This window comes from Euprymna scolopes, chromosome 40 (assembly GCF_053919585.1).
Source record: "Euprymna scolopes isolate OS-2025 chromosome 40, ASM5391958v1, whole genome shotgun sequence".
Lineage (NCBI taxonomy): Eukaryota > Metazoa > Mollusca > Cephalopoda > Sepiida > Sepiolidae > Euprymna > Euprymna scolopes.
In genome coordinates, this window is record NC_136521.1 from 46,760,615 (window position 1) to 46,788,253 (window position 27,639).

The 27,639-nt window shown below is 33.4% G+C and overlaps 1 protein-coding gene across 4 annotated transcripts; it reads right to left on the reverse strand.

The window, feature by feature from the left end:
• Positions 1 to 518: 518 nt before the first annotated feature.
• LOC145265535 (uncharacterized) lies at positions 519 to 26,682 on the reverse strand. 4 transcript variants are annotated; one of them, XM_080121465.1, is made up of 3 exons: positions 22,007 to 22,071; positions 14,841 to 14,948; positions 519 to 11,017 (listed from the first exon to the last, which is right to left on the reverse strand). In XM_080121465.1, the coding sequence occupies exon 3, from the start codon at positions 10,235 to 10,237 to the stop codon at positions 7,418 to 7,420; it is 2,820 nt and encodes a 939-aa protein (XP_079977591.1). In that variant the 5' UTR covers positions 10,238 to 11,017; positions 14,841 to 14,948; positions 22,007 to 22,071; the 3' UTR covers positions 519 to 7,417. The 4 variants fall into 4 exon arrangements, with proteins under 4 accessions (XP_079977591.1, XP_079977593.1, XP_079977590.1 ...); XM_080121467.1 differs by lacking the exons at positions 14,841 to 14,948; positions 22,007 to 22,071 and adding an exon at positions 26,600 to 26,682; XM_080121464.1 differs by lacking the exon at positions 14,841 to 14,948 and having other exon boundaries at positions 22,007 to 22,118.
• Positions 26,683 to 27,639: the final 957 nt, after the last annotated feature.

Genomic DNA, 27,639 nt, shown 5'->3' on the forward strand with positions numbered 1-27,639 from the left:
ACGAAAATATTTAGTTGTCAAAGGTTAACTAAAGATGAGTTTGTCCATAGAACCCTGCTATGATTGATTTTATAAAATTATTTTTGTATAATGGTTTAAAATGTAAAATTCAAATATCATGGCACAATTTTGCTCTAAACAGAAACATTAATTTCAAGCGCACTCCTAACTGTTGATTTTATATGACTGGCCTTTCTACTTGTGCGGTGATAAAAATTATCAAATGCATTTGTGATGTTAGCTTGTACAAAGGTGTTAACTTTGGTTAAAATCAGACTGTTCCTTCTTTAATCAAATTTTTTAGATTATCGATACTTATCAAATGCATTTTAATACAAAACCCATCTAAGAACACTCCCAGATACAAAGTAAATGTGTGAAATTTAAAAATAGCGAAAAAAATCAGCCCAGCCATTTCGGATATGGTCTGAATATAATATATATCATTATGAAACGGACTCATATATACACACATAGAATCTTGTAAGTAAAAAAAAAAAAAATACTTGAGAATTCAAAAAGCTGTTCATGAATATTTAATTATATTTTCTACATAACAAACATACATAACAAGTACTGACCCAACGGTCAAGTTATATTTTTCAAAAATTCAATCTGACGAATGTTGATTCAAAGGCAGATTCTTAAAAAACAAGTTTATTAAAAAAATTATATCCCCCCTCCCAAATGTCACGTATGGAATCTATAATATAAACGGCAAACATCTGTGTGTATGAATGTCTTCTAAAAAACTTGACATATGCGTCAGAACGTGATGAAACTGGTATCGTTTTAAACTTCAAACTTTCGGACGACAAATATCGAAAAATTGGCCAAAAACATTAATTCCTTCACCCTCAACTGGGCACTTTTCTATGAGGAGGGGGGGTCGCTTTTTTTCGCCGATATTTTCACAAGTTATCTTCTCTTTTCGATTGACTAGCCTTAATTTTGATGTTCGCCACTTCTGGTTTTGCGATGGATGCAATGGCAAAGACGTCACATTTTTTTTTCACATTCTTTTCCTCCTTCGCATCACAGTACGGGTTCGAGCCTGCCTACTACCACTTTTTTTATTTTATTTATTTATTTTTTTTGGCTCAACATACACCCCCACAAACCAGGGCAATGCTGGGCAGTCAGGTTAGTCATTAATAAAATTTACATGCCAGCATAAAAAACGGATGCTAAGCCGATGATGATGATGATGATGATTATGATAATGATGAAGAAAAAGATGAAGAATAGATAAGATGTTTGGATTAATAAACATAGAACAGTTGAAGTAGCAAAATAAGTTGGCAGTAGATGGATATATTTAGGAGAAAGAGGGAAAAAGCCTTGGCCAGAGATAGGTTAGCTTCAAATGCAATTTCAAAAAGCTGCCAGCACATGCCAACATGTAAAGCAGATGTTAAATGAAATAGATAATTAGATTATAGAAAAGAACTGTGAACTTTATTAACAACTAGCGGGGGTACCCGGCGTTGCCCGGGTGTGTAGAGGTGGGATGTAAAAGAGAAAGAAGAAGCGAATGGAAAAAATCACATCAAAACAAAAAATTTAAAAAAAAAAAAAAAAGAAAGAAAAAAAAACAATCCGGCGTTGCCTGGGTGTGTCGAATAAAAAAAAAAAAAAAAAAGTGGTAGTAGGCAGGCAGGCTCGAATCTGTAACGCAAAAGAGGGAGAAAAAAAAAGTGACGTCTTTGCTGATGTCTCCATGGCATGACCTGAAGTCATGAATGTCAAAATTAAGCTTGGTCAATCGACTAAGGACTTGCAAAAATGGCGACACAAAAACCGACTCCTCCTTGTTAAAAACTGCCCAGTTGAGGGTGAAGGAATTAATGTTTTTGACCAATTTTACAATATTTGTCGTCCGAAGGATCGAGCTTGAAAACGATACCAGTCTGGTCAGGTTCCAATGTGTCTGTCAGAAGTTTTTGGCAGACACACACACACACACATTTTGCCTTTTATATATATAGATTTCATGACGGGGCATGCGAGGGAGGGGGGGGGCAACCTGCATTTTTAAGCCGTTTGAAATTTCTCAAACTTTTCTTTTTCCAAGTCATTCACATGGCAAAGGTCTCTTTGCATAAAATATCCGTCTCGAAATTTGGGAAAAAAACATTTGGAAAGTTCTGTGCCATAACACTTTCCATTGGTATCCCGAAAATGACCATGGTGCTTGGGCTGCTTGGCTTTACGGCATATTACTATTCCTCAGATTATTTAATGCCAAAACAGATAACGTTGATTGATTTTTGTGCTTTATGGCATGTCAACATTTCTCGGATTATTTAAGATCGAATCAGTGAATGTCAATCAGTTGTTTAATTTCATGTCATGTCATGGATTATTAAATGTCAAATTGATTAATGTCAATTGAATGTCAGGTTTTATGACACGTCAACTCTTTTCAGGTCATTGAATGTCAAATCAAGTAATGTCAATCAGTTGTTGGGTTTTACGGCATGTCAACTTATTTCGAGTTATTTAATGCCGAATCGAGTAATGCTGATTTAGCATCGGTTTTCATGCTGGAAAGTAAATTGTATTAAGGATTCCATAGGTGACATTTTCGTTTTATTTATTTAAAGAATATTTGACCAAAATAACGTTCCTTGGCATTTTGACTTGCAAATAAAAGTGTAATATCCATCTAGATTGTGCTAGATTTGTTTTTTTTATTTCTATTACGGAGTGTGACTTTATCGACCAATTTTCCATAATTTTTGTGAAAAGCAAATGCTTTAACGATAATCATTATTTGCATTTTCATCTAGATTGTTGTAGATTATTATATTAATGACTAGCAAGGTTGGGAGGCTTTGCCTGGTCATAAAATACGCTTAAATACGATATTTTAATTTGTCCAGATTTCATATATATATATATATATATATTATGATAAGTCGTGATTTAAAAACTTTTTAAAAGGTATTTGGGTGCCATTAGTTAGAATCGAAACCAAAAGCAAAACTGTAGCATTCAAAGCTGGTAACGTTACCACTGTACCAACGTGACACACATATGAACTGATTAAAAATAAACTAAAATCGATATACAAAATAACGATTTTTTTCAATTTTGACCCCTTAAAAACTATTATAACCGGCATAAAAGAATCGTCCATAAAAAATCCAATCATCTGATGCCTCTAGCACCGTTCTGCAACTTTTAGTTTCGGAAGAGATAGAGTTTGAAAATATGGAGAGACAAACAGACATAGTGAGTTTTATAAATTAGAGGATTGTCACTTTTTATTTGATGGAATGCCAACAACATATGCAACTTCTCAGACCTATTTTCTGGCTTATATATGTCAACTGTTTTCGGTTCACTTTAAATTGAAATCATACATATTTTTTGTATACAATTAGTTTGTGTCTTAATTTACTTTATATGCATGTATTTTTTTTTTTAAATAAATGATCTGCAAACTCGTAAATAGAACTCTGGCACGTATTACCACTTTAGATCAAGGTAGACCTGGGAGTAATACTAATTAAGGGGGTCATTACACACTCCTCCTTGACTATTGTCAAAGTAAAAGTAAGGCGCCTCCTTCCATCCGCTAGTCTGTGGGAGACTCTTGGGTATGGTCGAGAACCCACTTATACTCCCACGCCCGATCAGAGTAACACGAGGTCATCAAAAGCAGGTGACTGATGTAATACGGAAGCAAACAGAAATAATTCTGTTCATGGTTTCGTATTTCGTTGTGCTGAGCAGAAGATACCTCTAGGTACAATGGTTAGAACAATCACCCAGTATGCACACTGCTCGGACAGAAAGAAACTGCAATCTACAGTCTGTACAACTGTAAAGAAAGGTATGGCAATACATCAAACTCTTTATTCGAGAAACAGCGTGAATAGGTTTCTGACTCAGAACACATCGCTCAGTAGGGATGAGCAACAATGAATTCATGAATGCCTCGAGGGAGAGAGATAGAGAGGTATAGCCGTCAATGCCCGTACCAGACAGGACACATGATGATGATGATACACTACTTCAAAATTCGGAATTCACCACTGAATGCATTTTCAATTCATACTGCGGACAGATTCTATTTAATTTATAAATGAAACCCATTAATCTATACTAGCAGGCTACCCGGCATTGCCCGGTCGTAAGATACGCTTAAATATATTTTAATTCATGTAGATTATGTATTTATTATTATGAAGACAATTCTTTATTGATTATTATATGGAACTTAATATATAGTAGTGAGATCAAAAAGATATATATATATATATATGACTTTAGTGCAATCACCTAGAATCGAAACCAAACATACAACTATCCACCCTCATTCCTTAGTCTCAGAGCCATGCCCCATATATATTTTTTTTTGATTATTAAATATTTATTTTTACAAGCATCATGTAAAATTATATTTAATAATAAAAATAAATATGTCTCATAAAAAATAAGGGGATCTATTCATATATATATATATATATATGAATAACAATAAGAGCTTATAGCTTAAAAAAAACAAAAAAAAACGCTAAGGTAGCGAAAAAATAAAAATAACAGCGTTTTGAAATTGTTAATATTGCTAAACAAAACAAAAAAAAAATGCCTACAACAAATCTTAACATATATATATATATATATAATTCACCTGTAATCCTGTAATTTTTTAAAATATGGAATTGCCCTATCATTGAAGACATGAAGCAAGCAAGGTTCAGAGTTTTATAATTATATAAATAAAGAGCAAATGTCTGTTTATATGTCAATCTAAAACTTGAAAAAATACACATGGTGATCCTGAGCAACATTGTAAAAGTTGGCTAACTAATCACAATTCCACCCTCAAAGGTTGACCACCTGTGGATCTGAGAGTTGATCCACCATCCTTATCATAAAAGTTGCCTAACTAATTGCTTTCCACCATCAAAGGTTGACCACCTGTGGATCACATGCTTCAAAAACATCCAAAGACGAAAGCCAGTTTTCGAAAATCATTGTGTAAGACATGCATCTTATCATCGGTCTTCCTCTCATCTGCTTCCTCGCAGTTCAAATTTAAAAACAATTTTCACAATGATATTGTCAGCCTTTCTCAGAATCAGTTAACACACTTGATTCTTGTCCAGAATTACCCTATAACAAAAAACAAAAATCTTCATGTTATACATATCCATTACAGAATGAAAAGACCATATTCCAAAAATCAAGTAGTTTTATTTTAAACTAGCAGGTGTGTGAATTTGCATTTGACTACACTTGCGAAATTATTTTTGTTTTAATTATTTTTACTGTGGAATAATTTATATCAGTTTGAAAAAAAAAAAAAAAATCCACTGATTCTTGTCCAGGATTACCCTTATATTAAACTAGCCTGGGTGCCTGGCGTTGCCCAGGTGTTTGGAGGTGTGTGTAGAGCAAAATAAAATAAAAGTGGTAGTAGGCAGGCAAGCTGACTCAAACTCGAAGCATGTGAAAAAAAAACAAAAAAAAAGAACGGTGATGTCTTTACCATTGCATCCATCGCTAAACTGGAAGTGGCGAAGGTTTGAATTAAGGTTAGTCAATCAAAAAGGTGTGTGGTGTGTGTTTGGAGGTGTGTGTTAAGCAAAAAAAAAAGTGGTATTAGACAGACAGGCTTGAACCTGTACTGCAAAGGAGGAAAAAAATGTAAAAAAAAAAAATAAATAAATAAAAATAACGTGACGTCTTTGCAGTTGCGTCCATCGCCAAACCGGAAGTGGCAAAGGTTTAAATTAAGACTAGTCAATCGAAAAGAGAGAATGACTTCCGAAAACATTGGTGAAAAAAGTAACCCCTCTCTTTGTAGAAAAGTGCCCAGTTGAGGGTGAAGGAACTAATGTTTTATCAATTTTTCGATATTTGTCATCCGAAGGGTCAGGCTTCAAAAAGATACCGATCTCGTGAAAATCTGTCGCCTCTGTCAAAAGTTTTAGGCAGACATACATACAAACAGGTGAGATTTATATTATAGAAAACAAAAATACAGAAAAATCTTCATGCTGTACATACCCGTTACAGAATGAAAAGACCATATTCCAAAAATCATGTAAATTGATCAAGTAGTTTTATTTTAAACTAGCAGGTGTGTGAATTTGCGTTTGACTACACTTGCTAAATGATTTTTGTTTTAATTCAATCATTTTTACTGTGCAATAATTTATATCATTTTGAAAAAAAAATCCACTGATGTCAGTCCACTGCTACAAATTTGGAAGAGGGGCATGTAGAAGTGAGGAAAAAGTTTTAAGCGAATACGATTGAAATAAAAAATATATTGATTTACGTAAGTAATTATTCATGCATTTCGATTGATCGTTAAATTAACCCTCAGCTAAATCAACCGCCAATGAAAGAAATAAGAAAAATGATTTTTGTTTTAATTTAGTCAACCGCAGATAAAAAAATTTCTTTAATATATTTGTTTTGAGTTAAGTAAACACAAAATACAAAAAAAAATATTTAAAAAAAATTTTAAATGTTTAAATGTAAAAAGCTTACTGAAAGTTTTAAAAAATATTTCTAAAATATATTAAAATTAAAACATGTTAATTTTAACATATTTTAATTTTAACATATCTTAAAATTAAAACATGGTTAAATTTAAAATTTTCTAAAGAATATGTAAAAACAAAAAAAACAAAAAAAAAAAAAAAAAAGATCTGCCATAAGGTGGGAGCGAACATAAAAACTAATAATTCTGAGGCAATTGTCTCACTCATTCGGCCATGGCAGGAGTTATACTATGATGTTGCAAATTTATGTATTTAACATATCCATGAGGTGAAGTTGTTCACGCATACGCAGATGTTGAGATCGTTTAGAAAGAGACAATTTTACATGACCCCCGCCCCCCATCAGATTCTGCAGTCGTAAAGGTAAAATAAAAAAATAAAAAAAATGAATATTTTCTTCTACATTTCACATATCATGCATGTGAGTCCGTTTTTTTAAGACAGTACCAGAATCATTCTTATTCGCTTTGGATTTCGAAAAGACATACAAACACATACATGCACACTAATAGAAGATAAGAAAACCATTTTTAAGTGATTAATAGAAATTAGTAGGCATTACAACATAAACCTTGCAAGAATTATTGAGTTATCTCTATTTGCTTTTTTTTGTTTTTTTAGATGGCTTTCAAAATAGTGCACAAGACTCATAAAATTTGATTTTCTTTTTTTTTTTTTTTAAATAAAACTACTTGATTAATTTATGTGATTTTTGGAATATGATACTTTCATTTTGTTACAGGTACATACATTATACAGATTTGTCTTTATTTTTATTTTTTTTTTAAATATCAGGTGAATTCTGGATAGGAACAAGTTCTCTCTTCAACTTAACAGTCGTAATTGACTAAATTTAAACAAACATTTTAGTAATCAGAGAGTTTTAATTTCTATCCCATAAGCTTTTGGTATGGGCTGGCTGCAAAGTTGTGAGTCCGAAGGTGTTTTGTGAGTGAACCCTGTTGCGTGTATGATTTATTACAAGACATACAATGATATGGTTTTTGTCCGGTGTGTGATCGGAGATGTTCGTTCAGTTTACTAATGTAAAGAAATCGCTTTTTGCAATATTCACATTCAAACAGTTCCCTCTGTCCGTGCAATTTTAGATGTTGCGTGTACCTGGATAACTCAGAAAAGCCTGTCTTGCAGTGCTGACAGAAAAACCGGTCATCTTTTGTCTGCAGTAACTCATCTTTGACATTTACTGCATTCACTATTCCATCATTTGGACTTTGTCTCTGTGAGACATGGCTCGGATCCAACTGTTGTGTTAAAGATGATAACACCTCCTTAACGCCTTCTTTACTCTCAATATTTACTTTGGACACTTTTGCAGGGTAATCCTCATCAGCAATGTTTTCAATTTTTACTTTTTTAAGCAACCCTGTATTGTCTACAGTTGCAACGTTAGTTTTTCTGTTGATGTTTATATCATTTTCGATACTGATTTTTAAAACGTTTTCACTATCTTCATCCGCATTGTTATTTACTTCATTTTTTACATTAAATATGTTCTTGTTAATTGTATCAGTAGTTTTTACATTAAACACGTTCTCATTATAGTTAAACACATCAGCATTTTTTACATGAAATATGTCCTTGCTAAATGCATCAGCATTTTTTACATTTAATACATTCTCATTGTTGTTAAACGCATCAGCATTTTTTGCATTAAACACGTTCTCATTGTTGTTAAACGCATCAGCATTTTTTGCATTAAACACATTCTCATTGTTGTTAAACGCATCAGCATTTTTTGCATTAAATACGTTCTTGTTCTTAAACACATCAGCATTTTTTGCATTAAGCAAGTTTACATTGTTGTTAAACACATCAGCATTTTTTGCATTAAGCAAATTTACATTGTTGTTAAACACATCAGCATTTTTTACATTAAATATGTTCTTGTTAAACATATAAGAATTTGTAGCATTAAGCATATTTTCGCCATTATGGTTCTGATCATTAGCAATAGTGTGATAGTTAGAAATGCCAATATTATTATTATTATCAATATCGATAATGTTGTTAACTATATTTTCATTCCTCAGATTCGTGACAACATAACGGCTGTTTAAAACGGATTCGCTTCCTCTGTCTTGAAAGGGCTTTGTGGTTGACGACGTTGTTGCCCTTGAATTTTCGGACGGAAAACTGAGCAGTTTCTTAGTTTTGTGAATTCGAATGTGTTTCGTCAACGATCCAGATTGTGAAAAAGACTTCCCACAATTGACGCACATGAATGGCTTTTCACCCGTATGCGAACGGATGTGCTCAGTTAATTTGCTTCGGTAGAAAAATATTTTTCCACAGTACGGACATCGGTAGACTTTAGCCTGGTTATGAAGCTTTAAATGCCAAGCCAAAGTGACCACATCAGAAAAAGATGCTGGACAGTATTTACAGTTATACAATTGCATCAGACTTAAACCTTGGAGTTGTTGACTAAAATTAAAAACATTGGACTTCTCTGCAACTGCAGCTGTTTTATTTTCTAAGTTTAATAAGCCTGTTGATAAAAGAGGTTCGCAGATATTTAACTGTGTGGATAAAATTTTTTGTTGCCGTTCTGGTGGATTAAAACTATTGAACTTTCCTGCAAATGCAGTCATTTTATTTTGTAAATTTAATTTAGGTAATTTAAGTCTGTCAGACAAACCTGTTGATAAAAGAGGTTCGCAGACATTTAACTGTGAGGATAATTTTTGTTCTGGTGTTCTTAAAATTTGTTCTGATTGTTCTGATGGATTGAAACTATTGAACTTCCCTGCAATTGCAGTAATTTTATTTTGTAAATTTAATTCAGGTAATTTAAGTCTGTCAGACAAACCTGTTGACAAAAAAGGTTCGCAGAGATTTAACTGTGAGGATAATTTTTGTTGTGACTGTTCTGGTGTTCTTAAAATTTGAGGTCGGAGAAATTGATCAGAAAACGTTTTAGTGCTGGTAACATGAGTCCGGATGTGCTTGGTTAGAGATCCGGACTGGGAAAATTTTTTTCCGCAGTGAATACATTGGTATGGTTTTTCTCCAGTATGACTACGTAGATGTTCATTGAATTTGCTTGGATAGAAAAAATCCTTACGACAAAATGGACAAACAAGGTTTCCTTTTTGGCTATGAACTTTGAGATGCTTTGTCAAAGAATCACGAGACAAAAATGCCGCTTTGCAATAACGGCACCGAAGGAGTGCTATCTTTCTTTCATGGATCGTCATGTGGGCTTGGAATTTATCAGAATTTGGCAATACAATAGGACATTTTTGGCACTTGAAGACCTTGTTCTCGAGATGAGTTTTCAAATGCCTAGTAAGGCTATCATAACGGATGAACCTTTCTGGACATAGGTGGCACTGAAACCGTTTCTGGCGGCAGTGCGTTCGTCTGTGTTTGTTAAGAGAGCCGGACTGCGAGAACGTCTTTCCGCAGAAGATGCATTTAAATGGCTTCTCACCTGTATGTGATCGAATATGTTCGCGAAGTTTACTGTAATAGGAGAACGGCTTTTTGCAGTATGCGCATTCAAATGGGCTGTCATTAGTTCTTATTTTCGGGGTGAGGGTCTTTCCCCCCAGATCGTCTCTTGTCGAATGAGAATGTTGTTTCAGGTGTTCAATGTAAAGGAACGAATTGGTAAATGTTTTGCTACAAACCGTACATTGGAAAAAATTCATGCCTGTTTTCGTATCCAACCTGGATGACATCATTTCTGATTTTCAGGGCTTTTTGGGGGTTTTTTTTTTGTACCAAGGATGAATTTTATTTTATGAAATTTTAATACGACTTTAAAAAAATTTTTTTTAAATTAATTTTTTTTCCTATGGAATTCGCGTCAGGCAATGTAACATTTTTCACGTTCATATATGTAGACCCAACACGTTGTAGAAGAGTATGTCGCAATGAACATAAGACAAGTAATATTTAAATGTTTCGTTACAAACTGTACATCGGAAGAAATTCATGCTTGCTTTGGTAACTGACCCAAATGACATCATTTCTGATTTTCAGGGGGGGGGGTACCAAATACAAATTTTATTTTATGAAACATTAATACAGAACTTTTAAAAAAAAAATTAATTTTTTTTCTTTGGAATTCGCCCCAGACAATGTTTACAGATAGATGCAACACGTAGAAGAGTATGCTGCAAGGAACTACTTTTTCTTTTTCTTGTAACGGCAACATTTATTTCCGAGTACTTCTTCAAAAAATTTTCTTTTTTTTTTTTTTTTTTTTTTTTTAATAATTTTAAAGGTTGAAATACTTTTAAGGTTATACGTATTAATGATTTTCCTCAACTTGTTTATTCAGAAGAACTCTTCAAGAATTTTTTCATCAATGAAGATCACAAACTCATATCTTCTCTGGAACCAGCAGTATTTTTGGCGGCGCTTAAAGATATCTGGAAATTCTGATTAGAATTCTTTTTGTTTTTTTTAATTTCTCAAATATATTCCAAAATACTTTGAATGTTTTTTCTTTCAGGTATCTGAAATGAAAAATAAAAAAAAATATCAATTATAAATCTATATAGACAAAACAGTAAATCTGTGTGTGTGTGTGTACGTAAAGATGTAACTGATAAACTCATAAACTACGAGTCACACAACACTGAAATTAACAGGAAATAGTAATCATACACTAAGGATGGTTTATAATGAGTAAAATCTTTGTTTGGATGGATGAAAAACATTTACAGAAATATGTCGGCAAGTTATAATGCAAAATGTCTATTCCAACTTGCCGACATATTTCTATTAGTTTTATGCATGCAAAAATTCATTCAGAGCTTGAAGTAGTTTAATTTAAAATTTTTCTTATCTGTCGATAGCTCAAACGGTAAGGAAAATGGCTGGAGCACTAAATGTTTTGGTTTCTGCTTTTGCTGATGGCAAATAAGTCATTTCTTTGTTAACTTTTGAAATCAATACTATATATTAGGTACAATATAATATACAATAGAGAATTGGCTCTAATAATAAATACAAAATCTGCATGAATTAAAATAAGCATTAAGCTGCTAGTATAACAATAACCATCTTTTTTCCTATATACATATCAATAATAAATAATCAAACACACTTTAATAATTTATTGCAGACTATCATCCTCATCTTTTTTTAGTTTTTGTTTCACAACGTTTCAGCCAACTATTCCTATGGCCTTTGTCAGGTGGTAACCGCGACGGGATAGAAACTCCGAATCTCTTAACTGCATCCGTAGCAATTACTGCCTTCCATAGTTGTTGTCGTCTCACCACGTTTTAGTCAAGTAAGCCTCTGGCCGGCTGTTGGGTAAGATTTTTTTTTTTTACATGGAAGTCACCGCTTATCAAGGCCCAGAGGCCACTCGAGGATAAGGGTTATCGCGCGCGTGTGTGTGTGTGTGTGTGCAGTAATCAATGGGACAATATCGTAGTAATCGTTAGTAATGGAGATCTGATAAAGTGTCTTACTTAAGGGGGTGGTTTATCAGGAATTTGTTTATGTTGGACTTGAAGGCATCCAAGTTGTAGTCAGGTGGGAAACAGGCAAATGGAAGAGAGTTCCACAGGCATGCACTTCTAAGAAGGAAGCTTTGCTCATGGAATCTACGTTTTGATTTAGGCACAGATAAAGAGTGGGGAAAATTACTGACAGATTGAAACTACTATCTTCAGACAATGCTCAGCTGGAACCGTAGAGATTCAACGTCTATCCACTGCGCCACGGGCCCCGAAGGGCGATCAAGGTTGGATTTTGGAGTCTTATAAATCCACGTTTATTTATTATCTGATCTTCCATGGTCCGTTCTGAATGGTATATATATTATTTTGATTGGAATTCATTATTGAGATGAGTATTATTTTTATTAATTTATTTATTGCGGACTATCATCCTCATCTTTTTTTAATTGTTGTTTCAGAGGAATAGTTAGCTGAAACGTTGAAAATGGCAACTAAGAAAGATGAGGATAATTATCCGCAATGAATAAATTAATAAAATAATATTCATCTCAATAATGAATTCCAATTAAAATAATATATATCGAACACACTTATATATATAACTAAATATGCTGGTAAAATACCTGTCGCAGGACGGTTAAAATTAATTCCCAAATTTTTTTGCATTACTTATGCTTCTTTTACGACAATCAAAATAATAAAGATATTTTTTATTATTTCAATTTCGATAAAAATCCATTACATGATTTTTATTCTGGAGAACATCTAAAGCTTAAGGAGTTTTAATAAGAAAAGCAAATTTAGGTTAATTGGTGTCTAATGACCAAGGATCAAATTCAATGCAATGGGTAATAGTCAACCAACATACTTCCTAACTTTCTGCAGTTAAATGGGCTGGTAAACAGCAAAAAAAAAAAAAATAAAATAAAATAAATAAAAGTTCAGCTAGAATTCATCACTGTCAACTTTCTCACCTTCCAGCATGCATTCTCCTCCTCACCTCTGCCAATAGGCATTTTATTAGAAAACTGACTTCATCCCATTTGTATATGTGTGCAGTATAATCTCATGCGATTCCATAAGACTACACCTTATAAATCCACGGCCGCCATCTTTAATCTCTCTCCTGAAGATCCCACCTTTAATCTCTCTCTTCTTAAGATCCCACCTGAAGGTAAGTCATACAACCACATAATGCACGCACACGTGGGCGCTTTCTTCTTTGCTTATTACATTCAACTCTACACTTCCGATGTGTCTGCTACCGGAAGTGGTGACAAGGCAAATCAGTTCCTTCGCTTTTTTTCTCTCACGCCAATATCTCCCCTGTACATGCATTCTTTTTTAATTACGTTTTTTTTCTGATCATTCTTTTTTATTCAATAATCATTGAAAAGTTTTTTTGCAGCCTTATTTTGATTAAGAATTATTGAAATTAGTTTCATTTTTTTTTTTTTTTAAATAATTATTGAAAACACTTTTCTGCACTCTTTTTTTTTCTTTTTTTTTTTTTTTTTAAAAGAATTATTGAAAACATGTTTAAAAATTGTTTTAAGAAATGAACTATTTATTTATGAAGCAATGTCAGCCAGGAAAAAAGTGAAAATAAAGACTAATGGTGTTATTTTTATTTATATAACTGTTAATTTTTATTGCATACTTTCCAATAATGTCCTTTTCTTATATTTTATTTCAATAAATCGCTTCACAATAGAAATACTGAAGAACAACAAAGTGGAGGAACTGATTTGTCTTGTCACCACTTCGAGTAGCAGACACACCGGACACAGGAAGTATGTTAGCCGTCTATAATTCAAATCTGATACATGTCAATTTTCCAACAAGAGTTGGAACTTTTTCTCTCTTGTTTACAGTCTAATTTTTTTTCTCACCCCCACGCTCCTATTCTGAAAGCAAAACTCAGTACGAGAACCAGTAAACAATTTTTAACGGACACTGGTCTGGATCACCCATGCTTCTGTAATGCCTACTTTTTTTTTTTTTTAACCAAAACGGTCATGAACATTGTTTTTTTTTTTTGTTTTTTTTTAAGCTTAATCCATATCCAACTGAAACACAAAACATGTATAAGAGCCAAGTACGTCCAAGCATGGAATACTGTTGGCACATCTGGGCAGGATAAGCTGCTTCTAGCAGCTTATCCTGCCCTGACAGAGTTCAAAGTAGACTTCATACCCTAGTGGGAGAAGAGACGTTGCGAGTCTGTCTCTTCTTTATCATTATTTTCATGGTAAGTGCTCATCTGAGCTCCATCTATGGTCTTCTCTAGCTTGACTTTCACAAATCTGTTGCCAAAGCCGCTGGAAAAATGGTGGGATTCTTCTATCAATCCAGTAGATATCTCACTGCTGATGCAATTTTCTATCTATATAAGAGCCAAGTTCGTCCAAGGATGGAGTACTGTTGCCACATCTGGCCAGGAGCTGCTAGAAAGGACTTATCCTACCTTGATAGAGTTCAAAATAGACTTCATAGCCTCATAGGAGATGTCCTTTTTTCTTCCCTGCAACCTCTATCTTACAGAAAAGATGTAGCGAGTTTGTTTTCGCTTTATCATTATTTTCATGGAAAGTGCTCGACTGAGCTTCAATCTATGGTCCCCTCCTCGCCAAACTTTCACAAGAAACACTCATCTAGCTGAAAACACTATCAATAATTCCCCCCCACTCTTTATCCGTGCCTAAACCTAAACGTAGATTCCATGAACAAAGCTTCTTTCTTAGAAGTGCACGCCTGTGGAACTGTCTTCTGTTTTCCTGCTTTCCAACTGACTACAATATGGTTGTCTTCAAGTCCAATGTAAACAAATTTTTGATGAGCCATCCTCTTAAGTAATCCAACTTACCAAATTTTCACTACTAACGATTACCTCGATGTTGTCCCATTAATTACTAGTGTGCACTTATTAATCCTTATCCTGAAGTGGTCTCCAAGCCTTGATGAGTGGTAACTCCTTTATAAAAAAAAAAAAAAAATGAATATATATATAATAAAATTAAAACAAAAAATCATTTTTCTTATTTCGAATGTTTTAATCAAGTAAAAAAAAAAAAAATGAAATTTTTACTTGATTAAATTTTTATAAAAATTATTCTAACAAATTTGAAGGTTCTCATGGACATTTGCATGGAATTTTTACTTAAATAATTCGAAATAAGAAAAATTATAGCACTTGTGCATTTATGTTACCATCCTGAAATAATAACATTGTTATTTAGAAAGCCATTATTAACATGGGGAGAGGAGGGTGTTTTGTAACTATTTTGTACTTTCATCTATTTAATAAACAAAAATATCATAAAAATTGAATGTAATAACTTGAAAACACTTTTTTTTTAAATAATTTAATGAATTTGTTTTACATTCTACAGATATTTGAAAAAGTGGACAAAAACAAATATATAACAAATAAATGTTACCAAAGGCAAGATAAGTTACTCTTCGACATAGTTGGATAAGTTTTTTATGTATTTTCTTACTTTTAAATGTTTTTCCAATTCAAAAAGCAAATAGTATTGAGCGTTACACGAGCACAAGAAAAAAAGGGGCACATGGTATCTCTGAAGTCTCGAAAAAGAGTTAAAAATTATACAAATATTGTTAGAAACCCACCCAATAAATGTTACCGTGACATTTATTCTTTTACCTAGCTGGATAAGTTTTTAGTGTTTTTATCTAAAGTAAAATGTGCGTTTATTTGGGATTTGGCCTTTATCTAAGGGAGATAACTAGCATTTACTAACGAAATAATGTTATTTTGTTTCAGATAATTTAGGATACTGAAATAATCAGTAGGACAAGGAAGCAGATTTCTTTTTTTTTTTTTTTTTTTTTTTGATACAAAGAAATTTCATTATTTTCCAGAAATCAAATATATACTGACAAATCCATTTTGTCAGGACGCTGAAAAAGGAAGATTTTTATATAAATTATAAAGTTCATTTTTCGAACATTGATGAAGTTGTTTTTCCATTAGCCAATAAGCAATGTTTATCTACTTCAAATAAAAATAAAATAAAATGATGAACGTTTTTTTTTTTTGTATTTAATAAAGAATATTAAAAATAAAGGAAATTTTTTATTTTCACTTTTTTAATATGAAAAATATTTAAAATATTTTGTAATTAGAAAACAATTAGATGTGTTGCATCTGTTCATTCCAAAAGGGACAAGTATTCCCTCATATCATTTTGTCAATTTGTGAGCAATATCTATATATGGGTTTGTATTACTGTACACATAGATTCGAAAAAGTTGTCAAAAAACAAATATATAACAAATAAATATTATCAAAGGCAAGATAAGTTACTTTTCTACCAAACTGGATACATTTTTTTTGTTTTTATTCAATGTAACATGTTTATTCAGCTCGAAAAACATGCAGTGTTTACCGATGTATTGGAAAATTCAAAATGGCGCCCGACACTCTCTTTAACATGGTAAGTTTGGGAAAAGGTGTTATAAATAATAAACTAGACAAAATACTATTAAAAAAACACCGAATATATGTCAACTTATGTCACGGTAACATATAATGAGCGAATTTCTAACAGTATTTTGTCTAGTTTATTATTTATAACATCTTTTCCTAAACGTACCGTATTAAAGAGAGTGTCGGGCGCCATTTTGAATTTTCCAATACATCGGTAAACACTGTATGCTTTTCGAGCTGAATAAACATGTTACATTGAATAAAAACACAAAAAAATATATCCAGTTAGGTAGAAAAGTAACTTATCTTGCCTTCGATAACATTTATTTGTTATATATTTGTTTTTTGACAACTTTTTCGAATCTATGTGTACAGTAATACAAACCCCTATGTATTAATACAATATCGCGTGTTATTTTGTGTGTCAAGCTTACATCTTTTTTTTTTTTTCTGAGTGACTGTCGTTTAATTATTATGACCTTCCATTTCTTGTAATAAATAATTTTATGAAGAATTCTTCATAAGTTTTGGTTTTGATTATAGCTAATGGCACTCAAGTTATTCATATTTTTATAAATAATTTTACCAAGAATTCTTCATAAGTTTTGGTTTCAGTTTCGATTATAGCTGAAAGAACTCAAGTTATATATATATATATATATATATATATATATATATACTTTTTTTTTCTTCTTCATAAGGTTTGGTTTCGGTTATAGCTGAAGGAACTCATGTCATATGCATATATCTTCTTTTATTTTGGAAATCGCAACTTTATAATATATAAGAATCGATAGAAAATTAACTCTCTATGAAATCTGCATGAATTAAAATATCATATTTAAGTGTATTTTACGACCTGGTCATCCGGGTGTCCCTGCTAGCTTAGATAAATACTTTTGTAGTTTTCATAAAAGAGCTACAATAATATCAGTGTGTCTGCATTTATTACCAAAAACTTATTCTCTATGCCATTCCTTATGCTTTGTTCATATAAAATAAACCTTTATACTATGCCTTATACATGTAACTAGTGTATTATATGCGCCGCTCTTATGCCTCAATGGGGGGCCAGGGATGTCTGCATGTGGGTATGTCTTAGTCCATATATAGAAGTAAACGTGAATGAAAGTCTTCATATAGTATAGTATGTATACGAGAAGCGATACCTGCATAAGAGCGGTGCATATAATACACTAGTTACGTGCATACGGCATAAGGCATAGTGTATGGATTTATTTTATATGAACAAGGCATAAGGCATGGCATAGAGAATTAGTTTTTAGCAAACACCCCTACAACAAACACCCAGGCTAGAAATAATTAAATGACAGTCACTCGAACTAAAAAAAAAAAAAAAAAATTAATTTTTACAGGAACATTACGAAAAAAAAAGCCCCTAAAGTTCATATTAACAAATTTCGATATAACTCGAAGAAAAATTAATTTCTCGAACTACCGATATTATTGTTGAATTAAGCATTGTTTATTTAATATTTTCACACAAAAAGATCATGATAGCAAAAAAAAAATAAATTTTTTTTTTTCTTGTTACATAGGCATCACCACTTATCAAGGCCAAGAGGTCACTCGAGGATAGGGGGGTAAGGAGTGTACAGTAGAAATTGGACAATATAGTAATCGTTAGTAATGGAGATTCGATAACTTTGTTAACTTATATGGAACGGCTCATCAAAAACTTGAAGACAACCATATTGTAGTCAGCTGGAAAGCAGAAAAACGGAAGACAATTCCACAGGCGTGCAGTTCTAAGAAAGAAGCTTTGCTCATGGAATCTACGCTTAGGTTTAGGCACAGATAAAGAGTGGGGGAAACTAGTGATAGTGTTTTCTGCTAGACGGGTGTTTCTTGAGCCATTCATTTCAATTGATGCCAGATGGGGATCAGAGCGTTGATGATGTAAAGATAAAAGCTTGGTCTTAGATGCATTAAAAGTAACAAGCCACCTCTTTCTCCATTGTACAACTTGCTCAAGATCAGAGGAGAGAGAATTAGAGAGAACTTGGTCGTTTACGGTCTTAGATGTGCTACCATAGATAATAGTGTCATCAGCATAGATGTCTACGAATGATGTAAGGATGTGATTTGGAAGATCATTAATATATACCAGGAAGAGAGTAGGGCCCAGGATGGACCCCTGAGGGACTCCAGCATTAATACTAAGAGCTTCTGATTTCTCCCCATCAACAACTACTCTTATGAACCTATCAGAGAGAAACGATTTAATAATTGAGAAGACATTTCCAGCTATACCATAGCTGGAGATCTTGTGAAGTAAACCTTTATGCCATACTCTATCAAAGGCCTTTGATATGTCAAGAGCAATTGCCCTAAAAAGATAGCCTCTGTCGAGAGATTTGCTAATCCTATGAGATATAACTGTAAGCACATCTGCTGTAGATCTAGCAGAACGGAAACCATATTGTGTATCACTAAGAAGGTTATTTTTGCTGAGATGGTTGATTACTTCTGTATTTAACACAGATTCCAGCAATTTACTCATGACACACAGGAGACTTATTGACCTGTACTGTGAGAGAGATGACCAATCACCTGAATTCTTAAATACGGGGCATACTGATGAGATTTTCCAGGGTGACGGGAAGCAATTCTTCTTAAGACAACGTTTAAACAGTTTCGTAAGGATGGGCGCAAGTTCTGGTTGAAGTCTTTTGAGTACTATAATTGGAATACCGTCAGGGCCGGTTGCTTTACTGGAATCAAGGTTTTTGATTAGCTTGGCAACATCACATACAGATATTTGTATATCACATAGCATATTTTCTGATACAGGAGGAAATATTGGAGGCTGGCAGCCTTGGTCGCAAAGGTTAGAATTAGCTGCAAAGTTCTTAGCAAAGAGTTTGGCTTTGTCTGATGCTGAGGAGTTAACCTCAGGTCCATTTATTAGAGTTGGGATAGAGCACATGCTTCTGTTCAGGATTCTGTTTGCTATTTGCCAAAACTGGTGGAAACCAAGCCGCTGCTCAGCTACTTTGGACTTGACGGACTGAGCATACAACTCTCTTGCGTTCTTTATTACTTTTTTACAGTGGTTGCTGGCATTCCTGAAAGCGGCTTTAGTCTCAATACATCTATTACGTTGGAAGCAATGTAAAAAGTGATTTCTATGCGCAATGGCAGCAGCACATTCCGGAGAGAACCACAGCTGGCTGTTAGGTTTTTGCTGGAATTTTTTCGAGGGTATGAAATGATCTATATCTACAATTAACCATTCTGTCAGGTCTGATACTATAGAGGACACAGAGGACACATCCTTTATAAACATGGAACGCAGAGATAGATCTGATATAAATGTGCGGAAGCTATCCCAGTCAACCATAGAGTATCGATATACTGTACGATGGAGAGGTACATCTGGGGACTTATTACACTTCATATTTCTACTTTTTTTTTTTTTTTTTTTTTTTAAATTACAGGTTTCGCATAATTTTTATATGAACGATTCTAATATTTTCCTTGCTTGCATGAATGTGAAAATTTTGGCGTAACAATTTTTATATAACCTTGAAAAATAAAACTTATTTATTCAAAAGCAGGAACATAGAAAAATAATTAAATTAAAAATGGTAAAAGTTAGACAAATGTTCATGATAGGGATGTACGGATGCACATCTGGAAGAAAAAAGGAAAACAGCGGGTTTGTATTACTGTACACATAGATTCGAAAAAGTTGTCAAAAAACAAATATATAACAAATAAATGTTATCAAAAGCAAGATAAGTTACTTTTCTACCAAACTGGATATAATTTTCGTGTTTTTATTCAATGTAACATGTTTATTCAGCTCGAAAAACATGCAGTGTTTACCGATGTATTGGAAAATTCAAAATGGCGCCCGACTGTCTCTTTAACATGGTAAGTTTGGGAAAAGATGTTATAAATAATAAACTAGACAAAATACTATTAAAAAACAACCGAATATATGTCAACTTATGACACGGTAACATATATTGAGCGAATTTCTAACAGTATTTTGTCTAGTTTATTATTTATAATACCTTTTCCCAAACTTACCCTCCCCGAGAGAGAGTCGGCCGCCATTTTGAATTTTCCAATACATCGGTAAACACTCAGCTTTTCGAGCTGAATAAACATGCTACATTAAATAAAAACAAAAAAATATATCCAGTTTGGTAGCAAAATAACTTATCTTTATTTGATAACATTTATTTGTTATATATTTGTTTTTTGACAACTTTTTCGAATCTATGTGTACAGTAATACAAACCCGAAAAAACAAACAACGTGGCTTAAAAAAAAAAAAAAAGGTTTTAAACTTCGAACTTTACAGGTAAATTTCTAAAAAAACACTACTTTTTTTTGTTTTAAATTTGAATATATTATTTATTTGCCCTTTTCTCTTCAATTTGTGATATATAAAACTTTGGTGAGTAAATTAATTATTTACTTTTTAATAGACACTTGAAAATGGGGGGGGGGGGGCGTGAATTAAAAAAAAAAACGTTTGTCTAAAATATTATATTCGGTTTATTGGAAACAGCATAAAATTTCACATTGACCCTGAAAATATTGTAAAAATAGAATCAATAGAAAAATTTTGATAGATTTTTTAAAAGTTTAAAAATTGAAAAATATTGAGTTCGTAAAATTCATTACTGTTTAAAAAAAAAAAATATTTCTGTTACTTTTAAAACAACTTTAATAGTTTATTTTGAAAGTATAATCCATAAAGAAAATAAACAACCCACTTTTAAAAGAGAAATTACGAGTTTTCTTTATATTTTATTCGCATCTTCGTGTTAGGGGTGTCAAAAATTCCTACAAAAATTCTGATACACCTACCTATGTTCCCCTATCTTTATTCCACCATTTTTGGCCGTACCTAAATAAATGTTATCAAAGTCAAGATCTATAAATAAAAGATAAAACAAAGTGATGGCGAAAACCTAGGCAATAAATGTCACGATAACATTTATTGGGTGGCTTTCTATCACTATTTTGTTTATTTCTTATTTTGAAGTCATTGTCGAGACTTGAAAGATGTACAGAGAAATCGCGGTCATTTTTTTTTTCTTCTTAGCAGTAGCACTAAACATTACTTGTTTTTTTTTTAATCCAATAAACGTTTTACATTGAATAAAAACACTAAAAAACTTATCTAGTTAGGTAGAAAAGTAACTTATCTTGCCTTTGATAAGTTATTTGTTAATATATATATATTATATATATATGACAACTTTTTCATACCTCTGTGGATTGTAAAACACCCCCCACCCTCGAGTTTAATTTTGTGTGGTTGCTTTTCGGAATCCATTACCGGATTTTACTGAACGACTATCAGCAGCCATGGGGGCTGATCTATACAAGCACCTAGTGATCTCCGACAAAAATGAAAAATGACTAATCCTAGATCCAGACATTCAATTCTAATAAAAAAAAAATAAAAATAAATAAAAAAAAGCATCGATTTTTACAGAAACATTGACTAGAAAATAAAATTTAATGAGTCGTGTATTAAATTGTCATTTCAGTAAATATTGCATTAAAAAGGAAATGAGGAAAAAAATGAATACCTGAATCTATATTTCAGCAAAACCTGATTTTCGGACGCACCGTAAAATGGCTAAAACGATTTTCTCTTTTCAAAAGAGTTCTAATCAACAAAAAATCTAGTCTTGGTAGTTATCTCCCTTTCATCGCGTGTACACGATTTTAGGAAAATTTTCTTATTTGAAATTCTAGTGCATTAGAGGAAGAACATTCTAGGCGAATAAAATTGCTTGGGCAGCCCCGTTAACATTCCCAGTAGAGGTGTCTCAAGTAGTTAACAATAGACGGTAATTTATAAATATCACGGTCATAGAAGAACGCGAGAAAAAAAATCTGTTTAGGTATTAAAAATAGTTTTATGTTGTTTGGAGGGTTTGTTTTACAATCCACAGAGATTCGAAAAAGTGGTAAAAGAAGAAATATATAACAAATAAATGTTACCAAAAACAACATAAGTTATTCTTCTACCTAACTGGATAAGTTTTTAGTGTTTTTATTTAATGTAAAATATTTATTTGGTCCGAAAAACAGGTAGTCGAGCACAACAAAAATATGGCCGTGTGGTATCTCTTGTATCTTTGAAGTCTCGACAATGAGTTAAAAATTAAAAATTATAAAAATACTGTTAGAAATCTACCCAATAAATATCAGAGGAACATTTATTGTCTGGGTTTCTAACAGTATTTTGTATAATTTTTAAGTCATTGTCGAAACTTCAAATATATGAGATAGCACACAGCCATTTTTCTTGTGTTTGTGTAATGCTCGACACTATTGCTTTTCAGAATCAAATAAACATTTTACAGTTGTAAGAGGATGTGCAGAGGTTGCATGTTGCTTTTGTAGTCGGGGTCGCCAATTGTAGGACTCACAGCGAAGTTACCAATTGTAGGTGCTGGCCGTGGAGTCACTAACTGATAAGGGTGGGAGTTGGCTTTCACCAATTCATAATTGGGATTTATCAATTTTTAGGAGCGAGGTTGCAGGTGCAGGAATCTTATTGAAGTCGAAAGTAGTAGGGTATTTGCGGGATTGTTAAAGGTAAATTTAACGCGATCACCGATTAATAGAAAGATGTCACCAGATCACATCCTCACATACATAAAATAAAAATATAGAAATAACTCTGGAAAATAACACTTGACAAAGAACTTGAAATCACTGTATTAATACGAAATAACATTTATTTACGCGTTAGGAATATTAGTGCAATTATTCCAACATAAGTGTTTTCTTGTGTGGAGTGTTCATAATGCAGGAATACCAAAGTAACAATTTCGTAAAAGTAACACGAAGTTTGAAATTACTGACTTTTATGAACAGAGTGTCATACGTGGCTTGAAATTAATGCAATTATTTTCTGAGAGAAAAACAGTTATTAAATCATGTAAGCGAAATGTGTGTGTGTGTGTGTGTGTTCATCACATAAGAAATAGTAGTTTGAAATAACATTGTTTAAAAGAAGAATTAATTCTCATTCGATGTGGTAATTTTCCATGATGAGAATTAAGGTTCATGTGCGTGGTGCGCAAATTCAAGACAGGGGATTTTAATGCCTCCCAGTTGTGGAGTTATCCTGACATCCAGTCTTGGGGAAGATAAGAGAAAAACAGGAATAAACTGGTCTGATTTTCACAGCAAATCTTTATATAACGATTTTCTCAAACGTTCCAGCCTGTTTGCTGTATCACTACATGCAGAAATGTAACAGTTCCTTTGTTCCATGTGTGCAGATGGTTAAATTGCAACATTGAGTGCTTACGCATTCTGATATTTATGGGCATTGAAAACGGTGATTACTACGAAAATATTTCTGCTGAAGATTTGTTCTGGCCATATGTAGCAGTCACTACACAGTATTTTTTTTTTTTACTTTCTTTCCACCTCAACTAACACTTACCTTTAAAATGACGACTTTTAGAGGTTTTCGAATATGCTGAAAACGAATACCACATTTAAATTTTGTGCAGATAAGTAGTTTACTGGATATTAAGATCTTTATTATTCAATCTAATCCATTGTTTTTACTGGTGGCCATGTTTTTTCCCAACCAAAAAGTACTAAAGCACATCTGTTACAAAACATCCTCCTCCTCATGTTAAGAATGGTGAACGCCACTAACATCTATTAAGTAATACATTAGGATAAAAAAAAATTCTTAATATCCAGAAAACTAATTGTCTGTACAAAATTTACATGTGATATTCTTTTTCCAGCATACTCGAAGACCAACAAGTGGTACTTTTAAACATGAGTGGAAATAAAGTAAAAAATTACCCATTTTACATTAAATAAAAACACTAAAATCTTATCCTTATGCTTGAAACATGTATAAAAACGAATTTTGTGTGTTTTTCTTTTTAATTTTCTTATCAGTTTGTTCAAGTTGGGGGTGGTGTGTCCTACCAGATGCTAAATATTTACCTTTTTATTTTATATATTCCACCGAGAGATCTTTTTAAGATTCTGACAGTCCCTTTAAGTGCAATTGCCTGAATCTCTCTTGTACTTGGTTCAACCACATATTTACCAGATAGTTTTTTTTAATTCTTTTGGTCCTATAATTACTGGAATGATAGAGATCTTCCTAAGATTTGTAGAAGAAACAAATGAAACTTTTTTCTTTCACGAATCAATGCCTCTCCCCTGTGCTATTTGGCCACATATTGACCAACCAGAGGTGCGGTGCATTGATTCTTTCTATCCCCTAAGGAAATCGGCCAGCATCTGGTTTGAAGAATAAGAACTTTTCCTTACTGAGAGAGACACCAAACAGAACGGATCCCTTTTCTTCGCTCTCTCCACCTCAGTGTTATTTCATCCGGTATTGACAATTCCACTGGGAATAATTACCGTTTAGCATCAGCATAGCCAGAGTCCAGCTTTTGACCAGGAACATATCATGTGGTGAACATTCTCCTTAATAAACCTTTTCTGTGCTACATTTTATGAAGTTGTTGCGTTCGTCATTTCAGAAGCTTGCATGGAATTATTTATTTTATTAGGTTGTGCCCTAAAAACATTAAAACACCTAAAGATTCCAGGTGTGTGTGTGTGCCCAGAGAAGTGAATGGGCTGGGTGGAAAAGAAAGAGGGGAGTCACGCTTTCCAGATTATATGTTATTCAATTGGGAGATCCTATTTATTAAAAAGGAGGACAGCAGGTGATAACATACTACGAACATTAAATTAGTATATAGATATGCTAATTTAATGTTCGTAATATTGTAGTATCGGGAATCCCAGATTAAATGCTATATAGGTAGTTTTAGAAATAGAAAGTTATGTAAGCATATTTTGTTTCCCATCAGCAATTTAGCGGAGTCAGAAAAGGTTGGGTTTGACAGGCGTCAGACCAAGTCATCTTTGACGACCTAGATAGAATGCATCGGAAATTAGGGGTGACACGGGATTGTGGTCATAGGCTCTTCCGGTTGACGACCACATGGGCAAAGAGTGGTTTTAGGCAGCAGATGAAGCGGATGAGAATTTGGGTCCCTCCCCGACAACCAGGGTCCGAGATGATAGGCTTGCCTTAAATAAAAGATTGAAGCTTCAGTCCATCTTATTGTCATTAATGAATCTGTCTGCAGTGATCACTCCCCAACGAGATGGAGACCAGCAGCGTCCACAAAGATATCACCCGCTGGTCAAGGCAATCAGGTATGTTCACATTACATTGCGCATACACGTCTCCTTTGGAAACTTTCCAAGGCAAGAAACGGTGTATGTATAAGAACACACACCCACATAGAACAGTGAACTGTACATAAGAGCATACACATACACACCCATATATGTAAGAACACAGACTCTTAAAAGTACCCTTAGTAGTAAAAGTAACAAGAAACAGTAAAAAGAAAACAAAGTAAAATAAACGATTAAGGACTCGTTCTGCCTTGATAGAGTTCAAAATAGACTTCGTAGTCTTGTAGGAGACATCCTTTTCTCTTCCCTGCAACCTCTATCTCACAGAAGAGATGTTCCGAGTTTGTCTCTGATGTATCGTTATTTTCATGGAACATGTTCGACTGAGCTTCAGTGTATGGGCCCCTCTTGCCAAACTTTCACAAGAAACACTCGTCTAGCTTAAAACACTATCAATAATTCCCCCCCACACTTTATCTGTGCCTAATCCTAAACGTAGATTCTATGAGCAAAGCTTCTTTCTTAGAACTGCACGCCTGTGGAATTGTCTTCCATTTTCCTGCTTTCCGGCTGACTACAATATGGCTGTCTTCGAGTCTAACGTAAACAAGTTCTTGATGAGTCGTTCCATATAAGTTAACAAATTTACTCTTAAAAGTACCCTTCGTAGTAAAAGTAACAAGAAACAGTAAAAAGTAAACGTTTAATAATAATAATAAAGAATAATGAATAAGGATGCAAACACACAATCTTTTACATTGATGCCGAATTTTGACCAGTTTCCATCATCGATGCGAGAATAAACCTTGTTATCGATGGAAAATCATGACATGAATGGGAATGGGTCCTTAAAGAAAAAAAAGCTAGACGATTTATAAAAAAAAAAAAACCCAGACAAATAGCGAGAAAAGTTTTCGGTCGGTTTGATATGCCGCTTAGAAAAAAAAAAAAAAAACATGCAAGCAGACCTTATTCAGTTGATAGAGAAAAGACAATGCAAATCGTGTTTTATTTTGTTGTTGTTGTGGGACATGCATGGCGCGTATGAAAAGAAAAAAAAAACGCAATTGCTTATAATAAAAAAAAAGGGAAAGAAATGCAATCGTTTAAAATGAAAAAAAGGGAAAGAAAGAAAAAAAAAGAAAAATCCACGTGCTTCCATGGAGATTGGAGAACTGCAAATGTTTTTTTTTTTTTTGTGTGTTATTATTGAGTTCACATGTTTGAGACGTTGATTTAAATGCGTAACTGACTGTTGACTTTAAAAATAATTGATTTTTGTTGCAGAACTGATGGCTTGTTGAACACTGAAGGCGGTAAATGCGTGGCATGAACATTTTTTCTTTGTTTTGAAAGTATTAATCGTTTTTTACTAACAGATTTTTTTTCCCCACCCCTCTTTTCATGGTTTTCGAGTGATTTTTTTATGTGTTTTTTTTTTTTTTTTAATTTTACTTTTGTGGTTTTGCCGCGTGCTCCCGCTGAGGGGGAGGTACGTTTTTTGAAATAATGATTGTTATAGAAGTAAAAAAACAATTGAATGAATAGTTCAAAATTTTTTTTTTTTTTTTAAATTGAGCTGCACCCCCCTGCACTGCGTGAATGTCGAAATTTAAGATTGCCTCAGTATAATATAACCCTAACCCCTCTCTCAGAGGGCCGGGCTGCATCCGTCGCTATCTTGGTTCACTAGAGCATACTTGTGATGTACTTCTGGCCGTGTTCGTTGCTCCCAGCTCACAGGAGGACCATAGATGCAACCCAGCAGGGCTACATTCTTATTTGTCTAGTGGTGGACCCCTCAAGGGTGACCAGACTCTCACTGGTCACTGGAAAATATCTTCTGCTGCTCAGGGTACGCGAAATGTGCATGACCCTAAGTCCGTGTGGCAACATTGTCGATTTCAGCCGTCACTCTGGCTTCGTGCTGGATCCAGTCTGTCTCCATCATCTGGCGTCAGGGGATATCTGAAACAAACTGTATCTTCATTCAGGCCGGCAAGCGAGA